At 51.3% G+C, this 20784-nt stretch overlaps 8 protein-coding genes across 8 annotated transcripts; 4 read left to right on the forward strand and 4 right to left on the reverse strand.

Annotated features, from left to right (window-relative positions):
• Nucleotides 1-925: 925 nt before the first annotated feature.
• Nucleotides 926-2889, reverse strand: FIBRA_02096 (uncharacterized protein; the record flags this gene model as incomplete). The annotated part of the gene is made up of 8 exons (XM_012323962.1): nucleotides 926-1308; nucleotides 1365-1537; nucleotides 1591-1817; nucleotides 1888-1994; nucleotides 2047-2271; nucleotides 2323-2496; nucleotides 2545-2683; nucleotides 2743-2889. The coding sequence occupies 8 exons, from the start codon at nucleotides 2887-2889 to the stop codon at nucleotides 926-928; spliced, it is 1575 nt and encodes a 524-aa protein (XP_012179352.1).
• A 303-nt stretch (nucleotides 2890-3192) lies between these two features.
• FIBRA_02097 (uncharacterized protein) lies at nucleotides 3193-7290 on the forward strand (the record flags this gene model as incomplete). The annotated part of the gene is made up of 18 exons (XM_012323963.1): nucleotides 3193-3312; nucleotides 3369-3396; nucleotides 3449-3577; nucleotides 3633-3728; nucleotides 3777-3914; nucleotides 3965-4201; nucleotides 4256-4443; nucleotides 4499-5087; nucleotides 5140-5481; nucleotides 5539-6120; nucleotides 6177-6207; nucleotides 6259-6290; nucleotides 6348-6441; nucleotides 6491-6533; nucleotides 6594-6817; nucleotides 6871-7012; nucleotides 7067-7129; nucleotides 7189-7290. 18 exons carry the CDS (start codon nucleotides 3193-3195, stop codon nucleotides 7288-7290), a joined length of 3180 nt encoding a protein of 1059 aa, XP_012179353.1.
• Nucleotides 7291-7705: 415 nt separating this feature from the next.
• Nucleotides 7706-8895, reverse strand: FIBRA_02098 (uncharacterized protein; the record flags this gene model as incomplete). Its single annotated transcript, XM_012323964.1, has 4 exons — nucleotides 7706-7939; nucleotides 7994-8139; nucleotides 8191-8291; nucleotides 8345-8895. The coding sequence occupies 4 exons, from the start codon at nucleotides 8893-8895 to the stop codon at nucleotides 7706-7708; spliced, it is 1032 nt and encodes a 343-aa protein (XP_012179354.1).
• A 1426-nt stretch (nucleotides 8896-10321) lies between these two features.
• On the reverse strand, nucleotides 10322-12058 carry FIBRA_02099 (uncharacterized protein; the record flags this gene model as incomplete). Its single annotated transcript, XM_012323965.1, has 10 exons — nucleotides 10322-10567; nucleotides 10616-10945; nucleotides 10999-11127; nucleotides 11190-11247; nucleotides 11295-11373; nucleotides 11442-11713; nucleotides 11779-11828; nucleotides 11884-11889; nucleotides 11950-11967; nucleotides 12017-12058. 10 exons carry the CDS (start codon nucleotides 12056-12058, stop codon nucleotides 10322-10324), a joined length of 1230 nt encoding a protein of 409 aa, XP_012179355.1.
• A 602-nt stretch (nucleotides 12059-12660) lies between these two features.
• Nucleotides 12661-14131, reverse strand: FIBRA_02100 (uncharacterized protein; the record flags this gene model as incomplete). The annotated part of the gene is made up of 8 exons (XM_012323966.1): nucleotides 12661-12848; nucleotides 12914-12967; nucleotides 13025-13224; nucleotides 13281-13381; nucleotides 13441-13593; nucleotides 13646-13819; nucleotides 13885-13962; nucleotides 14033-14131. The coding sequence occupies 8 exons, from the start codon at nucleotides 14129-14131 to the stop codon at nucleotides 12661-12663; spliced, it is 1047 nt and encodes a 348-aa protein (XP_012179356.1).
• A 1098-nt stretch (nucleotides 14132-15229) lies between these two features.
• Nucleotides 15230-17624, forward strand: FIBRA_02101 (uncharacterized protein; the record flags this gene model as incomplete). The annotated part of the gene is made up of 3 exons (XM_012323967.1): nucleotides 15230-15371; nucleotides 15431-15558; nucleotides 16026-17624. The coding sequence occupies 3 exons, from the start codon at nucleotides 15230-15232 to the stop codon at nucleotides 17622-17624; spliced, it is 1869 nt and encodes a 622-aa protein (XP_012179357.1).
• Nucleotides 17625-17923: 299 nt separating this feature from the next.
• On the forward strand, nucleotides 17924-19434 carry FIBRA_02102 (uncharacterized protein; the record flags this gene model as incomplete). Its single annotated transcript, XM_012323968.1, has 9 exons — nucleotides 17924-18079; nucleotides 18148-18240; nucleotides 18292-18465; nucleotides 18514-18666; nucleotides 18722-18822; nucleotides 18880-18903; nucleotides 18963-19084; nucleotides 19143-19196; nucleotides 19247-19434. The coding sequence occupies 9 exons, from the start codon at nucleotides 17924-17926 to the stop codon at nucleotides 19432-19434; spliced, it is 1065 nt and encodes a 354-aa protein (XP_012179358.1).
• Nucleotides 19435-20332: 898 nt separating this feature from the next.
• FIBRA_02103 (uncharacterized protein) lies at nucleotides 20333-20667 on the forward strand (the record flags this gene model as incomplete). The annotated part of the gene is made up of 2 exons (XM_012323969.1): nucleotides 20333-20468; nucleotides 20528-20667. 2 exons carry the CDS (start codon nucleotides 20333-20335, stop codon nucleotides 20665-20667), a joined length of 276 nt encoding a protein of 91 aa, XP_012179359.1.
• Nucleotides 20668-20784: the final 117 nt, after the last annotated feature.

Here is a 20784-nt window from a genome sequence, read left to right on the forward strand (position 1 = left end):
AAGATGCCCTTGAGTGCCTCGCTTGGACAACAGTCCAAACCACTGCCAATCAGACGCTATAGACCTACAGCTTGAACCGTGTACAATCTAGGCTGCTAGGAGTCTTACGATAAACTCACACGGTACAATGTGAATAGCAGGAATGTGAACTGGTTCAAGTTCAGGCTTGAAGTCAGATCAAGTTGTTTGACGCCGGGGGAGTGACGGTCGGATTGAAGCAAGTGAATGCGCTCACCCCCGTCCACGTAGCAATCAATTCGGCCCTGTTGCTTTCTAACCTCGATCTAATACGAGGCCTACCGCCCGAAATATGTCGTTCTTAGTGGGCCCAGTTTCAGGCGCATTGGTGGCCGGAGGAGTCTACTATGGCTTCTCTACTATGATCAACACCCGGTATGTAGCTACGACTCGTATATGTACTAGCGACGCAGATTGCACTTATGCATGAGACAGGACTATCCAACATTGTACTGAGTCCGTCTCCACTTCTCTCCTTTGCCGCTCGTGACAGCTTCAACGCATCTTCATCCCACAGTCTGCATTCACTATCCCAGCGACTCCTGGATGCACCTTCGACGATACCCGCACCGTCCCCAGCTTCAGAGCGGATCCCCCAGCGTCCATTTTCGACAATGCTCAAAAGCGAATGGAACGTGCAGATCGAGACACTCTTCCGCAGTGTTGGTGACTGGGAAAGCCGAGCTACTAGTTGGGGCAAGAAAGTCCTGTACGGAGGAGATGCGAGGGCGAGACAGAAGGAACAGTGAATTATGTTGTATCCCGTGCATAGACTTGTCCGGTGAGCTAGGAGTGCGCATACTTGAATTTCTCGTGGATGCCTCGACAAGATAGGTAGGGAGATACAGCCAGTCCAAACATAACAGGAATATAATACACATGCGACGGAAACAGCTGCCTGTGCACACTATGTAGTGTTGCGCTCAAGAATGACTAACTTGTCACTCTTGGCCATTTTCAGTGGCTGCAGCAGGGCAGTGGGATTACCACCTAAGCCTATCCTTGGGATACTTCTGATAGCAGGGTTGACTACCCAGCGATCAAAGCTATCTATAGTGTCAACCTGGTCCCAACGCTTCGATTTTGTGAACGAAGAAGCAGATGTCGACTCGGCGACGATGTGGGTGACTTCGCGCGTCCCCTTGAGCACTCGAGGCGAAAGGTTTTCGGTCTTGTTATACGTCCAATGTTTGGTTGGGGAAGCAAGCTCCGGGAGGAATGGTGGTGCGTGCGTATGGAGGAAAAGAGATGCACCAGTTTGAGCCGCGAGGTTGGAAATATGGACATGCACTAGAGGTTGATGCTGATGAGTGGTTACGAAGGATATGTCAGAAAATCAGACGTACCGTTGTCCCGTTTCGAATAAAACTCATTGAATTTTGACAGAGCCTCTCCTCCTGGATAATTGGCCATCGATGCCATTGTAAAAAGATATGTCATGATGCAATTACTTGCCAGGAGGCCTGCGACAGCTAAGAAACAAAATCTGCCGAGTACGGTACGTTTCCGTCGGCTGACCCTGTATATTCATCTATTTGTATGACTCATCTCGCGAAATGCGAGACGACTTACAATCGGGAGGCCCCCCTTGCTGCTGCGATGTTGAAAATGGGAACCACATAGATAATGAAGCGCCACTCTTTATGCCCCAGCGCACTAATGAGTCCCACGAACATCAGTGCAGGCCCTAGATGACCTCGGATACGTGAGTCTGTTGCGAATCCTATCATGGAAAGAGGGAGGGAGGCAAGCAATAGCTTCGGTAAGAAAGACGTAAAGTAAGTGTGGTATGGCAGAACCTGATTCGCACATCACAAGCAGATCGTTAGCGTCGGATGATCATATTGAAGACAGACGGTCTCAACGCACACCCCACTCTGAGCTCTTGCCCTCAATCACATTGAAATACAGACCATGCAGCTCAGGCCAAAGAGGCCATTGCTGCCAGAAGTATGAGTCCACTCCAATTGTGAGCCCTGCCTCAAGAGATGAGCTGGGCGCATTGAGGTGACACGAGAAAATAGACACCTGCGGAGGCTAGTACTGAAACTAGCCCAACCATTACAAGTTTCGTGATCGATGTATGTCCCCAGATCAGAGCATGGAGCGCCATCGGCCCAAGCAATAAGAGGACTTCAGAGCGGAATACGGTAGCAGTAAACACGAGCAACGCAAGTGCGGCGTGGAGGGAGTGTCTTGGCGGATATAAAGAGTTTGGGGCGCGGTTGATTAACAGATAATGCGCAAGGTTGACTACAGGGCTTGTTTAGGGTGCAGACTAACAGTTGAGCTTCTGGAGCGTACCAGGAAACAGCGCAAACATGTTTGGTAAGGTTCTGCCGACCCAAAATGGTAGATGAAATTGGGTGCAAGTAAGTAACGCAAATAATACACCTGTGGGTCCACCAAAGCGGCGGGAGACAGCGCGTCGAAGGAGGCAGAACGCGAATGCATTCAGTGTGGCAAGAACAAGCCGGACTGCTCAAGGTTCGTGAGATTCCACTTTGTTTTACTGAAAGTACTCACCGATTATTTGCAAATCGAACTTGTCAGATACCAGTCCGAGTGACTGAGCAACATGAATTGCCGGGCTAGACAGCCAAGCTAGTAGAACACTCCCCACGAATGTTCGCGGAACTGCACCAGGGAATACGAAGTGATCATACTATTTATTTATTCACTTTCAGGGTATGCGCGGGATGTACGAAGATGGCTCATGCGCACATTGTGGAGGGCTGCTGGTTGAATACCATACATGAGTACATCGTGTGTGGCGTGTAAGTTAAAGCTCTCTTCGACTTTAGTGTAGGGCGCGAGCAGGACATGACACCAGCTAGTGCCGACGAGCAAAGCATCCAGAGCAGTGGTCATTACAATACACCTATCACCAGTGCCCTGAATATGATGGGCAAGAAAGAAAAAGCAGACTTTTGACTTGGACACGTCCGACGTGGAGCTCGGAACTGATGGGCAGCGATCCGTTGTTCGGGGATTGAAGTATTGGTAGAGTGAGCATTTCGGGGTGTAAATAGTTGTTTAGATTCTCAATCTCCGCAGCTACTCCATAGGGATGTGACAGGCGGGGCTGTATACCGCAACAAGCTGATTACGACTCACCACCTCCCTGGCCATCGTGGAAGACGATTGCAGCGAGTCCTTCTGTGTGTAGCTGCGATGTTGAACTACAGGCTCGGGCCATTTGCCGCACTCTTGCTGTTTGGACTGGGTACATCGGCATACGGTTCCAGGAACAGCTCCGCCCGCACCTTAGATCCATACGGCTATGAGTTGTCGGTACGTGTTGGGATATGACAAACTCCTCCTATGTAACCCTCATTCCCACAATTCAGCCACTGGTCGTTACAAGGCCCGGTCAAGGTTGGTACTACAATCTTGAGGAGATCCCGCTGTAATTCACTTCGATGTTTAGACAAGTGCCCTCCGTGTTTCAATTGTCAGCTGGATGCATTCACGTGCGGAAACTCCGGAGAATGCTCAGCATACGATGGCCAGTGCAAATGTTCGCCGGGATGGTCAGGTATTGACTGTCTGACACCACGTACGTGTCATCTTTCTGTAACCGTGAGGTTACCGACGCTACGTTTCGAACCCAGAGTGCGACTCTTTGGCGGACGGAGAGAGGCGGAGGCCGCGCGAGGACGGGCAGAAGTGTGATTGCGAGGAGGGATGGGGTGGAGTCAATTGCAATGGTGAGTTGCTGCATCATAGCAACCTTTCCCCTACTGATCTAGCATTAGTTTGCATGACGGACAATGCTTGTATCGGATTTCCACTCGCGGGAAGACCTCTCAGCGATGGCGACGAGGTGAATAATATGACGTGCTATACTGGCGGTTTGACGATCTTCGAGAATCACCACATGTGCAAAGTGACAAGTATGTGTGCTACATGATGTTGACTGCCCCATGATCTCAGTAGTTGATAGACCGCAAGATTTTGGACATGCTGCCCGACCGCCCTCCAGAAGTTACATTCAGCTGTAACCGGGAGGCAAAGACATGCCAGTTCCAGTTTTGGACGGCCCAGGAGGAGTCGTTCTATTGTGGTCTGAACAACTGCAAGTCCACCATGGATGCCATGAATGCAACGCGATACGAATGCGAGAATATTGATTGTAGCTGCGTTCCGGGACGATTCATATGCGGCGAGAATGGGAGCATCGGTAAATCTCAAGTTTTGATAGGTTTGGGTCTCTAAAAATAATGACAATCACCAGATCTTACCGACTTCCTCAAGGATAATATCGTTGGGCCTGCTTCATTTAGCTGCAAAACACCCAAGGATTGCAAATTCGAAGAGCCTGGTATGAACGAAGTGATTGAGACTATCTTCGGAGATGGCTATATCACACTGGATTGCTTTGGTGGCGAGTGCTTGCATTACTCGCAGGTACCTGGCTATGTGGTCAGCATTGTGTTCGCGTTTCTTCAGATACCCTATAATCCATTTCCTCTTGTAGGCTCCGCCTAAACCTGACAACAGCAAATTCATCGCACTCAGCATCGCGGGGGCCGGTTTGGTCGTAATTACAGCTTCTGCTGTGCTCTGGTATGCAGGTCGGACAGGCTCTGGTGATTTCGGACAAATTCGCCTTCCAGAGAGCGAGACCGCGAGGCTGATGACAGAACATGTCCCTGCATCGTTACATTTCTCCGACATATCTTATATGCTTGGTACCAGAACAATTTTGGAGAACATTTCGGGATCGGTCAAGCCTGGGCAAATCATGGCAATCATGGGCGCCTCGGGTGCTGGCAAGTCAACCTTCCTCGATATTCTAGCGCGCAAACGCAAACGTGGACTTGTGAGCGGTCATATCCTAGTAAACGGACGGGAGGTTGCGGACGCAGACTTCAAAAAAGTAATGGGCTTCGTGGACCAAGAAGATACTCTTATGAGCACGCTGACGGTATACGAAACTGTCCTGTATTCTGCTCTGTTGCGATTACCACGAGAAATGAGTTTAGAGGCTAAGAAGTATAGGACTTTAGAGACTATGCACGAGCTAGGCATCCTTGGCATCAAAGATTCCAGAATCGGTGATTCCGGTGAGTTATAAGGATCTTCAATCCGTCTTCGCGATGTTAAGCACTTATGCAGGGCGACGCTCTATTTCCGGCGGCGAGAAACGTCGCGTTTCGATCGCTTGTGAGCTTGTCACCAGTCCGTCTATTCTCTTCCTGGACGAACCCACAAGTGGTTTGGACGCATACAATGCACTCAGTGTCATTGAGAGTCTGGTCTCACTTGCAAGAAACTATAATCGCACTGTTGTCTTCACGATTCACCAGCCGCGCAGCAACATCGTTTCATTGTTTGACCAACTAATTGTCCTTGCGCAAGGCAAACTCGTCTATTCTGGAGAAGCGGATAAATGCCATGATTATTTGGCTAGCATTGAACAACCATGCCCTCCAGGATTCAACATTGCTGACTACTTAAGTACGTTTGTCGCGACGTAATCTGATGATCTCCTGCTCAAATATTCTCTCGCATCAGTTGACTTGACTATGCAAGCGGGGTCACAGTCTAGCTCCAGTGGTAGTCCGCCAGTAGGGACAGATAGTTCGGACGATCATACTAACCTTCGTGATGAAGAACGCGCCTTCAATCCAAGTGCCGCCACATTGTCCGTTTCCGCCCGATCCCAGGAACAATCTTCTACGTCTGGGGACGAGACAGAGCTACAGCTTCGATCCGCTTCCATCGCTGGCTCCGCATCGGGTTACGTCAAGCGCAAGACCTCGCAGCTTTTGCAAGCTATCAAGCCTTCCTCGTATTCTGGTAGTATGCCGCTACCCCCTCGTCTGCGGGTATTGGTGGACGAGTTCGCGAAGAGTGAAATTTCCACCGCCTTCCGTGTGGAAACTGCTCAAGTGGAGCGTGCCGCTGCTGCTCCACCAACATCTACGACTATTGATGAGCTTCCCGACATCGCAGTCGAGAGCTCCCTCGCTAAGGGTCGCAAGCGTGCAAGCTGGGGCACACAATTCCGTATCTTGAGTGGCCGAGCGTTCAAAAACCTATATCGTGATCCAGCGTTACTGGCTGCCCATTACGTGTCTGCGGTCGTGGTAGCACGTAAGTAGGAGTCCATATGACTGTTTTATCCTCTTGTGACTTACAGTCTGGACCAGTGTTCTGTGGATACTTCTACTACAATGTTTCGTGGGTGGATCACTTATTGTTTTAGTGCAGAGGGCTTACCTCCGCCTTTAGAGACGACATCTCAGGATTCCAGAATAGACTAGGTGAGCGCAATAGCGTCCCAACTACGCGTGATAATTGATTGAAATTGTGTGCCTTAGGGGTATTCTTCTTCACTCTGGCTCTCTTTGGCTTCTCCAGCTTGTCGAGTCTGAGCTTGTTCGCGAACGAAAGGATATTATTCATGCGAGAGCGGTGAGCCTCCTCCCATGTCAACGAGTTCCCCGCTGACGTCCGTTACAAGCGCGAACGGATACTATTCGTCATTTACATACTTCTCATCGAAGGTGCGTCTACTTTTCCGTAATCAGGCGTAGAATCCGTTTTCTCATGGCCCGTTGTCGCAGATTCTATTTGATATCTTGCCGCTGCGCGTAGTCCCTCCTCTCGTTTACGGTGGAATCCTATACGGACTCGTTGGCCTCGTGCCTGCTGTTGCAAGCTTCTGGAAGTTCATGCTCACTCTCGTTATGTTTAATCTTACTACAGCAAGCGTGGTGCTCTGCCTATCGATCGCGTTCGCGAGCACTGGAGTTGCCAGCCTCGCTGGAACATTGATCATGCTGTTCAAGTACATCCCTCGATCATTTAGAGGCATTTTACGCTGATGTGCCCTCCCCGTAGCCTCTTGTTTGCTGGACTTCTCATCAACAGACAAACTCTCGGACCCCAGTGGGAGTGGCTGAACACCGTCTCCTTCTTTCACGCTGCGTTTGAAGCTTTGGCGGTCAACGAACTACGCTACCTGCAATTGAGGGAGAACAAGGTAACGTTATCGCTTTTTAGATCCTGCCACAACGCAACACTCATATACTTGTAGTATGGTGTGGACATTGATGTTCCCGCAGCTGCTATTCTTTCTACCTTCGGTCTCAAGGCCCAGGTATGTATTGATGTTTTCTCTTCATGCCGCTGCATTGCTCACCGCCGTTATCGATACAGTCATTCTGGTGGCCAAATATATCACTTCTGGGAATCTTCTTCGGCGTATTCACTGTGGCGAGTTATCTTATCCTCCACTTCTACGTCAGGGAGAAACGGTAGCACAAGGCCGACTAGTCCACGCCATGATATTGTAATTGCCTCTGCGTGCAATATCCCTGTCTTGTCATAGTCTAGTTTTGTCGCGCACGACAGCTGTAATGCATGCATATGTACTATATATATAGGTTGTAGGCCGATACCTTTGCTTCCTGTTCCAGGTTGATGTGACTGGGACCAGTTCACTCCTTGTTGGAAGTATACCTAGAGGATCAGGTTTATACACTCCTATGCAGTCCTTATTCCACAAGAATCAGACAAGTCCATTTAAGTGATCATAAAGGGGGTGATATACAGCACTCATTCATTATCGTCATTTAACGCATTACGTTGGTAAGTAAAGTGATGTTAGTCCTCCAGCGCTACCTTTAAATCTTCATAAAATAGCAACAATAGATTAAGAACTCATCACCACCACTCATAGATCCTTCCCCAGTGCTTGTTTTTCCTTCCTTGCTGCCTCGGCCGCGCGGACATCATGAATCGGATCAAGCTCAGAGAGGGGCTGTCGATACGAGCTGCCCATCCGGTCGGCCCACGTGAAATACTGACCGTAGTTAACAGTGAAGTATAAATGGTGCAGCGTATGATGTGCTGGGCCGTTAATGATTGTCTCGAGCGGATGTCCAGTGATCATGTCCGAATCGTGGATCTGCAGCGGAAGATGAGAGGTGCCATCGCGGAGCTCCGAGAAATGAATACTTACCAAAATAGTCCAGAAGTTGACAAAGACGAAGAGGCCAAGATAAACTTTCTGGTGAAGTGGGAAAAGGAATACGAAGATGTGATACGGGAGGGACTGGAAATACCCATCAAGAGGATGGAATGCGTGAGAGGCAAACGGCGTCGGTACTGGGGAAAGTGTGTCAGCGTAAGGCTCAAGAAGCCATAGGTAGCACGTACCAACCCACTTGTGGTGCGGCTTATGCAACCACTTGTACCACAGAGGATGATGTTCCCACCGGTGTATCCAGTAGATTCCAAAGTCGGTGAAAAGAAGGAACCTGAAGACCCTTTAGTACGTGAAGACCACGTCAATGGAAAGGCGGGTGCGCACCATGCAACGGAAAATATGAGATACATCCACCCGTATTCCTCAACGCTGGTGTACAGCTTCGAGTAACCCATGACCTCGGCCTGGAACCAGGGCAAGGTGAGTAGCGTCATAGAGCGGAAAGACTTCAAGCTGAGCTGGATCTCGAGCTTGACCTGGTTCTTGAGAAAGCGCGGGTGCTTCATCATCTCATGATTGAATACATATCTATATGATAGCCAGGCGAACGTGAAATAGAGGATGTGAATGCCGATGAGCGTGATAGCGAAGAGTGACAGAATCTGTCTGGGTATATACTCGCGGGGCCACGCAGAGACGAGAGAGGTCGCCAGTGCGGGTTGCGATAGGAGCTCAACTGGCAGAGCGGGATGAGGGATGTACGAGATTAATTGAGACCACTTTGTGGCATCAGGAATGATAGGGGACTGCGTGTTGTTCAGGGACGACTGGATAAATGCAGCGCTCGGAGATGAAGTAAAAGCGGAGACAGGGAGAAGGGCTGCCCAGACCCTGTCGAGGAAGAGGTCGTCACAGATGTTGAGCACGAGATCCATGGTTGTTTGCCACTGCAGTGACTTTTGAGGAGGCGGCCCGGGTATGAGGACGACACAACGAACGGCGACGGCGACAGACGAGCGAAGCCAACGGGAAGCCGTTGCCCTCTTTATTGCTAGAGAATGTCGGACCACTTGCCTATATTTTCGTCACGTGTTTTGATGAGTTTGTTACGCCGAGTCAGCAAATCCGCGCCTGAAGCCCTCAGGCTGGAGTCTGCTTTGAGTCTTTCGACTGTTGGATGGGCCTTTGAGTTCAAATCCATCTGAATATTGGAAACGATACATTGGCTTCTCTTCCTTACGGTTTTCTCAGCCTGACCAACGCCTCGTTTACGCAGGCCAGAAGTGGAAGCGTTGGCTTGGTCGAGTGCTGGAATCACCATTTACCCGACAGTTACGCGATGACTGATGAGAGGTCTACTTTCACGGCGAGTTCTATGGCTAGATGCTGAGGCGATGCAATGGAAAACCATAGCAGATCTGCTGCGATAACTTCGTCATTCCCAAACTCCGGCTTGAGGATAATGTTAAACGGCCCTCTGCTTTACTCGCCTACGATTATCTGCTCCATCTAACGGGTCACTGTTCTGTACGTCTGCTCATTCCGTCAATGTCGCCGCCTCACAGGAGACGGTGAGACGTACCTATGAGCTGTTGATTACCGTTCCAGTACTCTCCCAAGCCTCATTGGTAGCCGTCCATCATCTTAGATGATCATTAGGGCTCTTCCATTAACCCCGTCCCGGCCTATGGTCCTACCATTAGGTGGTCGAGACCCAGGCGAGTGTTAGACTTATTTATTAAAAACAACACTACAAGATCCCTACCCGCTTTGTAAACAGATTACTAGAAGCGACTTGTCCCAAACACGACGGTTCGAGGTCGCGGAGCGGCCAGGTTGCCCTGGATGCGAGGTGATCAAGGCGAAAAAAACACATCAAGCGGCTCTCGTTGGACAGTGGTACGATGTCGGCAAAATAATCATAGTTGATGTGGCTCAGTAGAGGAGCGATGGTCTGGGGGAACCCAGGACCGTGCATGCTCGCTTCATGATGATATAGCGGACGGGGTCGTACCACGCTGCGAGATATCCCGAATCGGCTAACAGCATATATGCTGCTTCTCAGTGTCATCGTATCTGACAGCACCACTTCTGATAGCGCCTGCCAGTGAGTGGGACCAGAGCGCTGTTCTTACGCCTTCCGCTGGCATGCAGTACCCCAATCCCAGTTGTACGTATCGGGAGTATACGTCTGCGAAGAGTTCTACAGCCTCGCATCGCACTGGTGTTCTATAAATTCCGTAAGTCCAGAGTGGTGAATGCAGGCAAGACAATAGCAGTGTTGTAATGTAAGTAAACCGAATGTGCAAGAGTGCATCGCAGCCAGGGAAGCGAGCATCCACCCAGTCCGAACCGCCAGGGCTACTGATGCGTGCACTCGGGGTCCTCACCAAAGCCGTCCTCATCCTCGTCGTCCTCGTCTATCCAATCGTGCTCGTCCGCGACATCAAACTGCTGCCCAAAACTTTGGTCAAAGAACTGGTATCCAGGGCCAAAAGCCGGCGCACGCACGTCGCCCATATCTGATTGCTCGTAAGCCACCTCGTCTACAACCTCTGGCGGCGGATCCATCTCAGGCTTTTTGGGCGGCAGCAGCTGTGCAAGTGCCTACGGGGAATATGAGCTGCTTAGGGTAGGGAGACGAGACATACGTACAGCCTTGTCGACGTTCCTCATCCACTCCTCGTCAGGCATGTCGATCTCGAGCATCACGTATAAACTGCCCTTTGTGTCTGGGTTCTTGTGCACAGGCATGCCCTCGCCGCGCAAGACGATGGTGTCCCCAGTTTTGATGACCTTTCCTGGTGGGCTTGACACCAAGATGCCTCGCCCGTCCAAGTGCTTGATGAGAATTCGTGAGAAGCCCATCAAAGCCTCCGAGAGTGTAATATGAACGGTCGCCAACAGATTGTCGCCTGCACGCTGGAATGAGTCGTGCTTACGAGTTTTCAGGACAAATATGACATCTCCAGGAGGAACGCCTGGCTGTGAGCGGAGTATCACTGATTGAGCCGCTCAGATCGATACAGCGTGCTTACCTCCTCGTCACCTGCGCCCGCAAGGACAATCTTGTGGCGATCAGGCATCCCGCGTTCGATGTAAATTTCTTGGCGAGTTTTCTCTTTTACTGTCTTCCGACCTTTGCATTTCTTGCATCTGAAAATCGGCTTAGAGAGGCACGCATCGCTATCAAACTGTACATACTGGTCTTTCTCCCTGAGCTTCTCACCGTGTCCATCGCAATTTGAACACATAGCTCGAGATGTGGCGACTCGCGATGGGCCGACCTGGGACGCGTGAGGCTCGAGCGAACGTAACACTGAGCAATGCTCACCTGGTTATAAACCATAGTCCAACCCTTGCCTTCGCACTTGACGCAAGTTTTCGGTTTCGCAGAACCCTTCGCTCCCGACCTAAGGTAAATATTGAAACGCAATAAATATAAGTAGGGAAGTATTTACTTGCCCTTTACACGTCCCACAGATAACCTCCTTCTCCATGTTCATCTTCACCGTCTTCCCATTGTATAGGTCCTCGAGGGACACGTCGTAGGGTATTACTGAATCCTCGCCCCGTGCCCGTCTGCCTCCACGCGGCCCTGGACCAAAGTCAAAGCCGAATCGGAGACCGCCAAAGAGCTCCGCAAAGATGTCCTCGTTCATACTTGGCCCTCCAGCTCCACCCTTGGTCACGCCATCCATGCCATATTGATCATACGCATCTCGCGAATCTGGCTGGCTGAGAATCTCGTAGCTGGCCATATACATCATGGGTCAGCGATGTCTCCACAAGACAATCGGAGAAGACGAGAGACTGACGCGGCAGCCATCTCTTGGAACTTCTGTCCTGCATTTGGGTCATCTGGATTCTACGAACGTGATACATGATCAGAAGGAGTCGAAGAGCGATTATGCGCACGGCACCTTGTCCTACAACAAACCGCGTCTGTGGTCAGAGCCTCTGCTGAGGCGCATGACAGCACGACGTACCGGGTGATGTTCCCTAGCCTGCACATAATGAGGTGGACGTCACGACAAGCAAAAGGATAGGATCGACCTTTTTCCGGTACGCTTTCTTGATCTCATCTGCGTTAGTCATTGAGAGTTTTGAGCGCTGCTACACGCAATGAGCCACAGTGTGCCAGTCACCTTCAGTTGCCCCCGGATCAACCCCAAGCAGATCGTACAGAGCGGTTTCTAAAGGCACTGAGCACGGGAAATGTAAATCATATGGAAAGGCGGAGTGACAGCGTGCACGTACTAGTGGCCCTCTGTCAAGATGGCGCAGCACTGAAGCGCGAGGGATAACAGCAAGATGGAGTCCACCCGACACTCTCCGTGATCACGACTTTGTGTGTACAGTTGGCGCGACGTACAGAGCTCGTGTGAGGGATGCAGCAGTGGCTCGTGCAGAAAGAGATGGATGTTCGCAGACGGACTTGCGCTGTGACCTGTAAAATGCATTGGCCACAGCGTGGAAACACGTGATCCGCCACAATGATCGAGTCTGGGGAATGACTCGGAAGTCAATGAAAACTGATTTTCTAGTTCGATTAATCTCGCATAGTCACTGCTCACAGCTATTCTATAATCAAGGTGATCTTGTTCCTAAGCAGCCTGATGTTCCAAAAATACACAAGAATCAAGATGTAATCGCTGCTAGCATATCTCTCCCCAACCCCCACCGCTGCAGAACCGATATCACCGAGGCTTCGGCGGCTTCTTCTTGACCTCGTCGTCGGTGCACACGTGGAACATGACCTTGTTTGGATGGCCGGGAGTCATTCCTGTATGGCCTTTTGACCACTCGTACGATACAGCATACGCGAAGACAGTGCCCGTGCGGTTGAAGCATGTCGAGGTGATGGGACCTGGTGCTTGCTCAAAGACTATCGAAATGAACGGATAGATGAATGAACAGCACCGATGGGGATCTACGCAAAACACAGCTTACCTTTCAGACGCGTGCGCGCATCTAGGTCCCAGATATTCATGACTCCGTCCGATCCTGCGAAATTAAATCATGAGACTGGGAATGATCTACAGCTGCGAATGTCAGCAGTACCGCATGTAGAGAGCGTGCCATGTATTGGGTGATATGATATGTCATTGATGGCAAACACTAAACTTTGACTCTTTTGGGTTGGAGACAAGTCCCTCCGATGACATCTAAACGAGAAGCTCTTCCTAAAGACGAGCTGTGACAACTGAACTGGGACACCAAGGAATGTCAGAACATACGTGGAGTCCTTCTCCTCCAGATAGCTAATGAAGGAATAGCGGTGAACGATACTCCGAATACCAAGTTGAGAGGTACATACTGAACAGCTACTCGTCCCTCGATGCTGCCGATTGCAAAGGCATCCGCGGCTGGAGAACATGTCACGACTCGCGTCTGCCAGCTTAGAGGTGAGGGCATTGTCTGTAAAGCTGTTCTGTCAATTGTGCGGCTTGATAATCGTGCAGATCGGAGTGTCAGACCTTATAGGGTGTTGTTGGGTTTGCGAGGTTGAATATTTGGATGTGGCGTTCAGCAGTCCCGACTACCAAGAGCGGATAGGCTACGTCCATCGAATAGCAACGATCCTGAAGCTGGACGGAAGCTACTGGATTTGGAGTACGCAGATCCCAGTACTGCAAGGATATTCGAGTCACCATGGTCAGGTCGACCATACATCGAACGTACCTTTAGCGTCTTGTCCCAACTACCTGTTGCCAGTATACCACCCTGAGGGGTATCAACCCACCTTACGCACTTTATGGGCGCGTCGTGCTGCGCGACCTGTTGCGACTGGCCGGTGTTGACATCGAACATCCTACCGGCGCTGTCGGTGCCTCCTGAAAAGATCTTCGCGCCATCCTACCAATGCCGGATTTACACAATGAAACAGCATGGGGACTAAGAATTACCTTGCTCCAGCATACGCTTAGAACTGGTGCTTGGTGCGCGTACAGCGCCTTACCCCGCGACTGGCCGTTCAGGCCTACTTCGTAGATGCGGACCTAAGTACAGTCAGCCAAGGGTACGAACAGGCTTAGCCATTCATTAGTACCCCCATATTTGCCCACATACGTTATTGTCCCAACTCGCCACTGCGAGGTAGTCTGCCTGAGAAGAGAACGACATCGAGGATATGGAATCGGAGGGAGGGTCCACCAGCTCGACATCCATTTGTGTCTGAGAGGTATTGATGTTGAGAGTGGACCTCGGTGCCCCAAACAGCGACATTTCGCAAGAGAGCCAACTCGAGAGTTTATAGAACAAGACAAGAGCCAGCCGATGATCTCATATTGTTCAACGTGAGTAACCATATTTGGTAAACAGGAATGCCTGATGCGAGTCAGGCGCCGGTGCCGATTGGCCTCCGTCTGTTGTGACGCTTATCCCTCGTCCAAGCTAGACACGGGCCAGCTCATCATTGGAATTTGTACAAGACACGCTACGATATACTCATGATGCCCAATGAGTGACTCTGCGCCGCCGAGAGCGATACTTGCCATAGGCATACGTAATTCCGCGAAACCACAAACCTGGCCTCCTTACCTTCTGCGATACGACTTATCCTACTCTAAAGTCTTCGTTGTATGAGAAAAACCATACCTCCAGCAGAGAGCGACCTCTGTTGGCAAGTAGCAGCCTGTGCAACTCCGATAATGGTAGATGAACTAGCTCTAGCACCGCAGGCTGAGGTTCACAACGCGTGCACAGCGGCATAATCAACAGACAACCAAGTTGCAAAAACGGCTGCGATGAACTTACAGGTTACCTGAAGATGAATATTTCATCAAGCAGCTTCTGAATCTGAATGAGTAACCCACGCCTCCATTCACGCCATCTTACATACGTCGTGTCACGTTCCCAGCGAATGCCAAATGCCTCACGAGGTCAAGAGAGAACCATCCACAAAGTCGAGCATAAGGCTCGGACCGAATAGACCATAGATAAACTGTTGTTTTCCCTGCAAGTGCGCGACGGGTGGCCTTGAGGTATCGAGGAGTGGTTGCGCGCGACGGTCGTGATTGTGTGCGAAAAAGCCACTGCGGCAGTGATATGAATGCAAGCGTGAACGAATGGCGATGAGCGAGAAAGGGGGGAAAGAGGAAGGGCACGCGCCAATCAGCGCCATCTTGGGATCTGTCCCGAAAAGGGGCGCGCCACCCGGTCCTGCATGAAGTGGACGCTCCGGCTGTGACACAGGGCAGCCTCCCCTTTCTCAGCTGCACCACGCACGTCCTCCCCTCCCCCGCGCCAGCTCGTGCGCTCTTTCTCATGACCATCTTTCTCCCTTTGGAGGCCTCGTCGCCTTTGCCCCAGTCGCCTTCTTTTCTCGTGCCCTCCTCTGAGTCGTCTGCTCAGGTCAAGAAGGTCGTCAAGGCTATACTCAAGGCCCGTAGGATCGCGGTCGTGTGCGGTGTGTGACATTTGCAACGGACGTCCTGTTTCGTTCCTGATACAATTTCATCGCGACAGGTGCCGGGATCTCTGTCCAAGCTGGCATCCCTGACTTCCGGTCATCAGATGGACTTTTTCAGTCCTTGAAAAAGGACAACCCGACGCTGAGCTCAGGGAGGGATTTGTTTGATGCCTCGGTTTTCAACGTGAGTATTCCTCGCTTTTGCTCTCGGTTAATCGAGCATATGCAATACGGAAGGATGCTGTCTCGATAGTGACCTTAAACGTGGCACGAGGCTCCTTTGCGCTGGGTTGTGAATCTGGCAGGCGTGGCGATGGAATGGAACAGCTATTGGAGTATTTCTCGCAGTGTGCGCTACACTGGCCAGCACTCGCTCGCGACTTACTTGACCTGGCACGGTGGAATACTTCTGTTTTGCCAAAAATGGGCCATTTGTGCACCTAAATGTCGAAGAGCCACACATGAAATGACTCGAACAGCGCTGGACGGTCCTTATGCGTGACCGGAATTCTATCGCTAATCAGCCCGACCCCACCTCCGCAAGTGAATCTTGCAGGGCATATCGGAGGGTGTCGAGGTCGCAAAGTGAATTTCTGATCATCTATTTTGTCTCCCCGTTGTCAATCCTTACACTAATTACGTATGGGACAGTCAGAACCGACGACCTCGATGTTTTGTCAAATGATTGCTCAGCTCTCTGAGCTCTCTGAGGTTGCTACCCCGACATCGTTTCATAAGTTGCTTCGTGCACTCGATGAACGTCGTCGTTTACTGCGAGTTTACACGCAGAACATTGATGCTCTTGAGCAGAAGTCTGGCCTCACTTTTGGTGTCCCAGAACTCGACTGCAAACGTTACAAACCTCGTTCTGCAAGGGGAAGAGTTGATAGCACGAATGAGGCTGGACCGTCTGTCGTGCGCGTCGAACCCGAACAGCCCCGGCTTCCTACCCCACCGATGGAAACCCCTAGGTGTATACCTCTCCACGGCACTCTGCAGATGATGCACTGTCAAACTTGCACTCATTCGTTCCCCTTGCGCGACTACATGTTGGATCTTGGTGAGGGCAGGCCACCGTACTGCCCAGAGTGTACCTCCTTGGAAGAGACTCGTCAGTTGATAGGCAAGCGGTCTCGAGGGGTGGGCAAGCTGCGTCCCAGTGTGGTTCTCTATAATGAGATGCACAAGGATGGCGAAGAGGTGGGGGATGTTGTTCGCCGCGATCTTCTCGGCAGTTCGAAGGGCAAGGGGCGGGCGGGTGCAGATCTCCTTCTGGTCGTCGGCACAAGTCTGCGGGTGCCGGGCACAAAGCGGATCGTCCGTGAGTTTTCGAAAGCCGTCCACTCTCGTTCAACGCCGCCGGTGTCGCAGAATGAGCTGTCAACCACCATGCTCGGTCTCACGACACCAACGCATTCGCCACGCCGCTCGCCTGCCGGCGATGATGAGCCACCCATCAAGACAGTCTACTTAAACCTCGATTTTCCCGTGCCGACCCGAGAATGGGAGGGTGTATTTGACGTATGGATTAGAGGAGATGCACAGGAGTTTGCTCGATTGGTACATGAAGAGATGGATCGGGAGGAGCAGGCTAAGCAGGCGGCGATAGAGAGAAAGCGGCAGAGGGAAGAGGCGATTCTGGCAGCTCAGTTGGAGGGTGAGACTGAAGTAGGGAAGATCAAAGGCAAGAAGCGTAAAGATGCTCCTGGCTCGGAAGTACCTCCTTCCGCTATCCATGCCAAGAGGCGCAAAGTCGTCGTTCCCATAACTCCCGTTTCCGCCTCGAAACATGTTCCAACGAAGAGACTGAAGATCAAGAAGCCTGATAGCAAGGTGTTGCCCACGTTAACGAAGGGTAAGAGTCGAGATAACAACAAGACCAGGCTCATCATTCGCATCCCTCCACGCCCGGAGGTACTCATCACAACGCCCGCACCGAAGCCCACGAAGAAGAAACATTTGACGACTCCTAATCTTACGCCACCGGACTCCCCGCTGTCGTTTCCTTCGTCGTCGTTACCGAGGCAGCGCAAATCGTCCACAGGATCGGGCGACTGGAGCACGAGTTCGCATTCTCCCCCGAGCCATGGGCCAGGCTGGGATGCGAAGCTGGCTGCTCGCGCCAGACGACAGCTATCATGGGACAATTTGGATGCCCTCAGCGATCTATCTGACAATGAACCGCTGGATGAGTGTGCCGAGTCCTATCTGCCTACCGTCCCTTATGCGGCACATCGTCCGGGTAGTTAGTGGGTTCATAGCAACAGAAACACTGTAGAACTGTTACCCCTGACCTTATATTTATTCATATTGTTTATCCCATTACTACCGTACAATAAATTCGCAATGGACTTTTATTGTACCGTCTTGCGCGGAGTTCGGTTGAGGATGTGGGCGCTTGTAGGTCATGTCTTACTCGCCCAATGTGGCAGGCGCATCAGCCAATAGCCACAACGGAGGACAAAGGTTGATTCTGCACATAAACGCTCCTCGCCCTCACCTTCGAATTGATACACCACTACCCGAGCATTGCGAACCATTCCAACAGCATGTCGTTCTTTGGGAACGCGTCGAGGTCTACGACGGTGACCACCACCCAGGCAGACAAGGACATCGAAGTGGCGGACCCGCCGACGGACTCGATATCCTCCATCTCGTTCTCCCCTCAGGCAGACTATCTTGCTGTGGCGAGCTGGGACAACAATGTATGCCTCACATTGGATGCATCACCGTGCATTAGCTCACCCTGCCGCGTCATCCTGCGTTGGAATAGGTCCGGATCTATGAAGTGGGGCAGAATGGCCAGACGCAGGGAAAGGCGATGTACGCGCACCAGGGGCCGGTATTGAGCCTGTGCTGGAACAAAGTACACTTTTCATTACTCAATGTGAACTATCACTAATGCGGCGACGGGCAGGACGGCACGAAAGTCCTCTCGGGTGGCGCAGACAACGCGGGCAGGATGTTCGACGTGACCACGGGGCAGTCGCAGCAGGTGGCGCAGCACGACGCGCCAATAAAGTGCGTGAAGTGGATCGAGGCCCCACAGGGCGGCATACTTGCTACGGGAAGTTGGGACAAGACCGTGAAGGTGCGTGCGCCCGGCGTCGGTGGTGGACTCGTGCTAATTTCCTCGTAGTATTGGGACCTGCGCACCCCAACCCCGGTGTCTACCGTTCAGCTTCCGGAGCGCTGCTACACGCTAGACGTCGTTTATCCCTTGATGGTCGTTGGTACCGCCGAGCGCCATGTCCAGATATTCACCCTCACCAATCCCACCACACCGTACAAAGTGCGCCACTCAGTGCTTGGGCCTTCGTGAGGTGCTGATGAAAATATGTGTGCAGACGATGATGTCGCCGCTAAAATGGCAAACACGAGTCGTGTCGTGCTTCCCGGCTGCAAACGGCTTCGCGATCGGTAGTGTCGAGGGGCGAGTTGCTATTCAGTGCGTCTGATCTCTCCTTTTCAGAGACCCTATACAGAACTCACGCGTGACTGACAGATATGTTGATGAAAAAGATGCTGCGTTCGTGCTTTTTCATCCCGCATTCATGAGATGCTCTAATACAGGTACTGTTCATGCAGGGATAACTTTTCATTCAAATGTCACAGACGAGACCAGTCGCCGACTCAGAAAGATCAATCGCTTGTGTTTGCAGTTAACGATATCTCATTCCATCCCGTTCACGGGACATTCTCCACGTGTGGTATGTGGCATGTGCGCACGTGTTACTCGTGTTCCACGAGATTTACCCTCGTTTGCAGGTTCCGATGGCACAATCAACTACTGGGACAAGGATGCGCGCACGCGTCTCAAGTGTATGTCTCATCCTCTTGGTGTATTCATATTGTGCTCATGAGTTATCCAGCCTTTGAGCCTGCACCCGGCCCGGTTCCTACGACCTGCTTCAACCGCACGGGTACAATCTTCGCGTACGCGGTGTCGTATGACTGGTCGAAAGGTCACTCAGGGATGACGCCTGGGCACCCGAACAAATTAATGCTGCATGCATGCAAAGATGACGAGGTGAAGCGAAAACCAGGGAAGGCCCGATGAAAGGCGGTTGCGTGCCTTGTCTTGTTTCTATACCGGCAGCGAGATGCACTGCTGAATGGCCTGAGGGTAAGGATGCAAATTTGTATCTCATTTTGTATGGATGTACACTGCGCTCGTCACCTGTTGCTCTTGATCCCTGGCAGTCCGTGCGCGACTGTGAGATTTATTGAACACGGCGTTTGATAAGCCTTGGTGAGCAATTGGGAAAATGACATGTAATGGATGACAACGCCATGTTTGATCCACAGCTCCCGATGCAGTCGTCTCTTGATTACATATTCGACTCAGGGCGACAAAATGGACATCCTAACGAAATAAAATACCCAGATCTCTGCGGGTCTGTTATTCGTACCAAAGAGCTTATCATAGTTTACATCTGCCTGATTCAATGTCCATCGGTGGCTGCACCGTTCTCGACATCCTGGTCTCGTCAAAGAATTTGGCGTTATCGTGATCCTGCTTGAACGTGTCGATCTTCTTTCCGCGAGCCTTGCTTCCGAGGTCATTCCCTTTGTAGGTCTACTAGAGAGGAATCCGTCCCGCTTACAGATAGGGCTCAATGAAGAACGAAAGAGCATTTTAACACGGCAGCAGGCGTAACTGAATAGCACGCGGCACAGCCCAACTCGGTGCACTGCCATGCGCCAAACATGTTCTCCTAGGTCTCCTCCATCATGTCGGCCGGCTGGCCTAATGGTTAAGGCGTCAGTTTCCGGTTTGGGGTCAGCTGAAGATTCGGGGTTCGAATCCCCGGTTGGTCGTTTTTTTGCCCTTCTCAGTTTATAGTTCGTTATTGCAATTCGACCTTTTTTGGTTTGAACCACGTGGCTTCGACGCGTACGCGTTGAACGAGTACTCTGAGGACTCATAACGAGCAAGTACTCCCCTCGACACTAACATGTCTTCGTCGAATCCATCCACCTCCAAAACAGACACCAATTCAAAACCTGTCGAGCCTGCAAAGGATGAGCAAGCGCAACCCACGCTCGGCATACTAGAGGAGGACGATGAGTTTGAAGAATTTCCTGTGGCAGGTACGCGTCCCCATGACCATAGGTGGATCGCTATCTTATTGCTCTTGCTACTACACTAGACTGGGATGATTCGGAGACAGACCTCGCACATCTCGGCGGGGCGGCACCAGGAGCTGCCAAGTCTGGCGGGGACAAGCTTTGGGAGGACAACTGGGACGACGATGATATCGAGGACGACTTTAGCATTCAATTGAGGTGAGTCGAACTTGTGTCCTACTTCCATAGCTCAAAAACATATAAAATTTGTCTATGTAGGAGCGAACTGGCGAAAAAGAGTAAGGGCGGTAATGGCGGCCCCGAGCCGATGCAGCACTGA

Source organism: Fibroporia radiculosa (genome assembly GCF_000313525.1).
Source record: "Fibroporia radiculosa TFFH 294 genomic supercontigs, scaffold1086, whole genome shotgun sequence".
Lineage (NCBI taxonomy): Eukaryota > Fungi > Basidiomycota > Agaricomycetes > Polyporales > Fibroporiaceae > Fibroporia > Fibroporia radiculosa.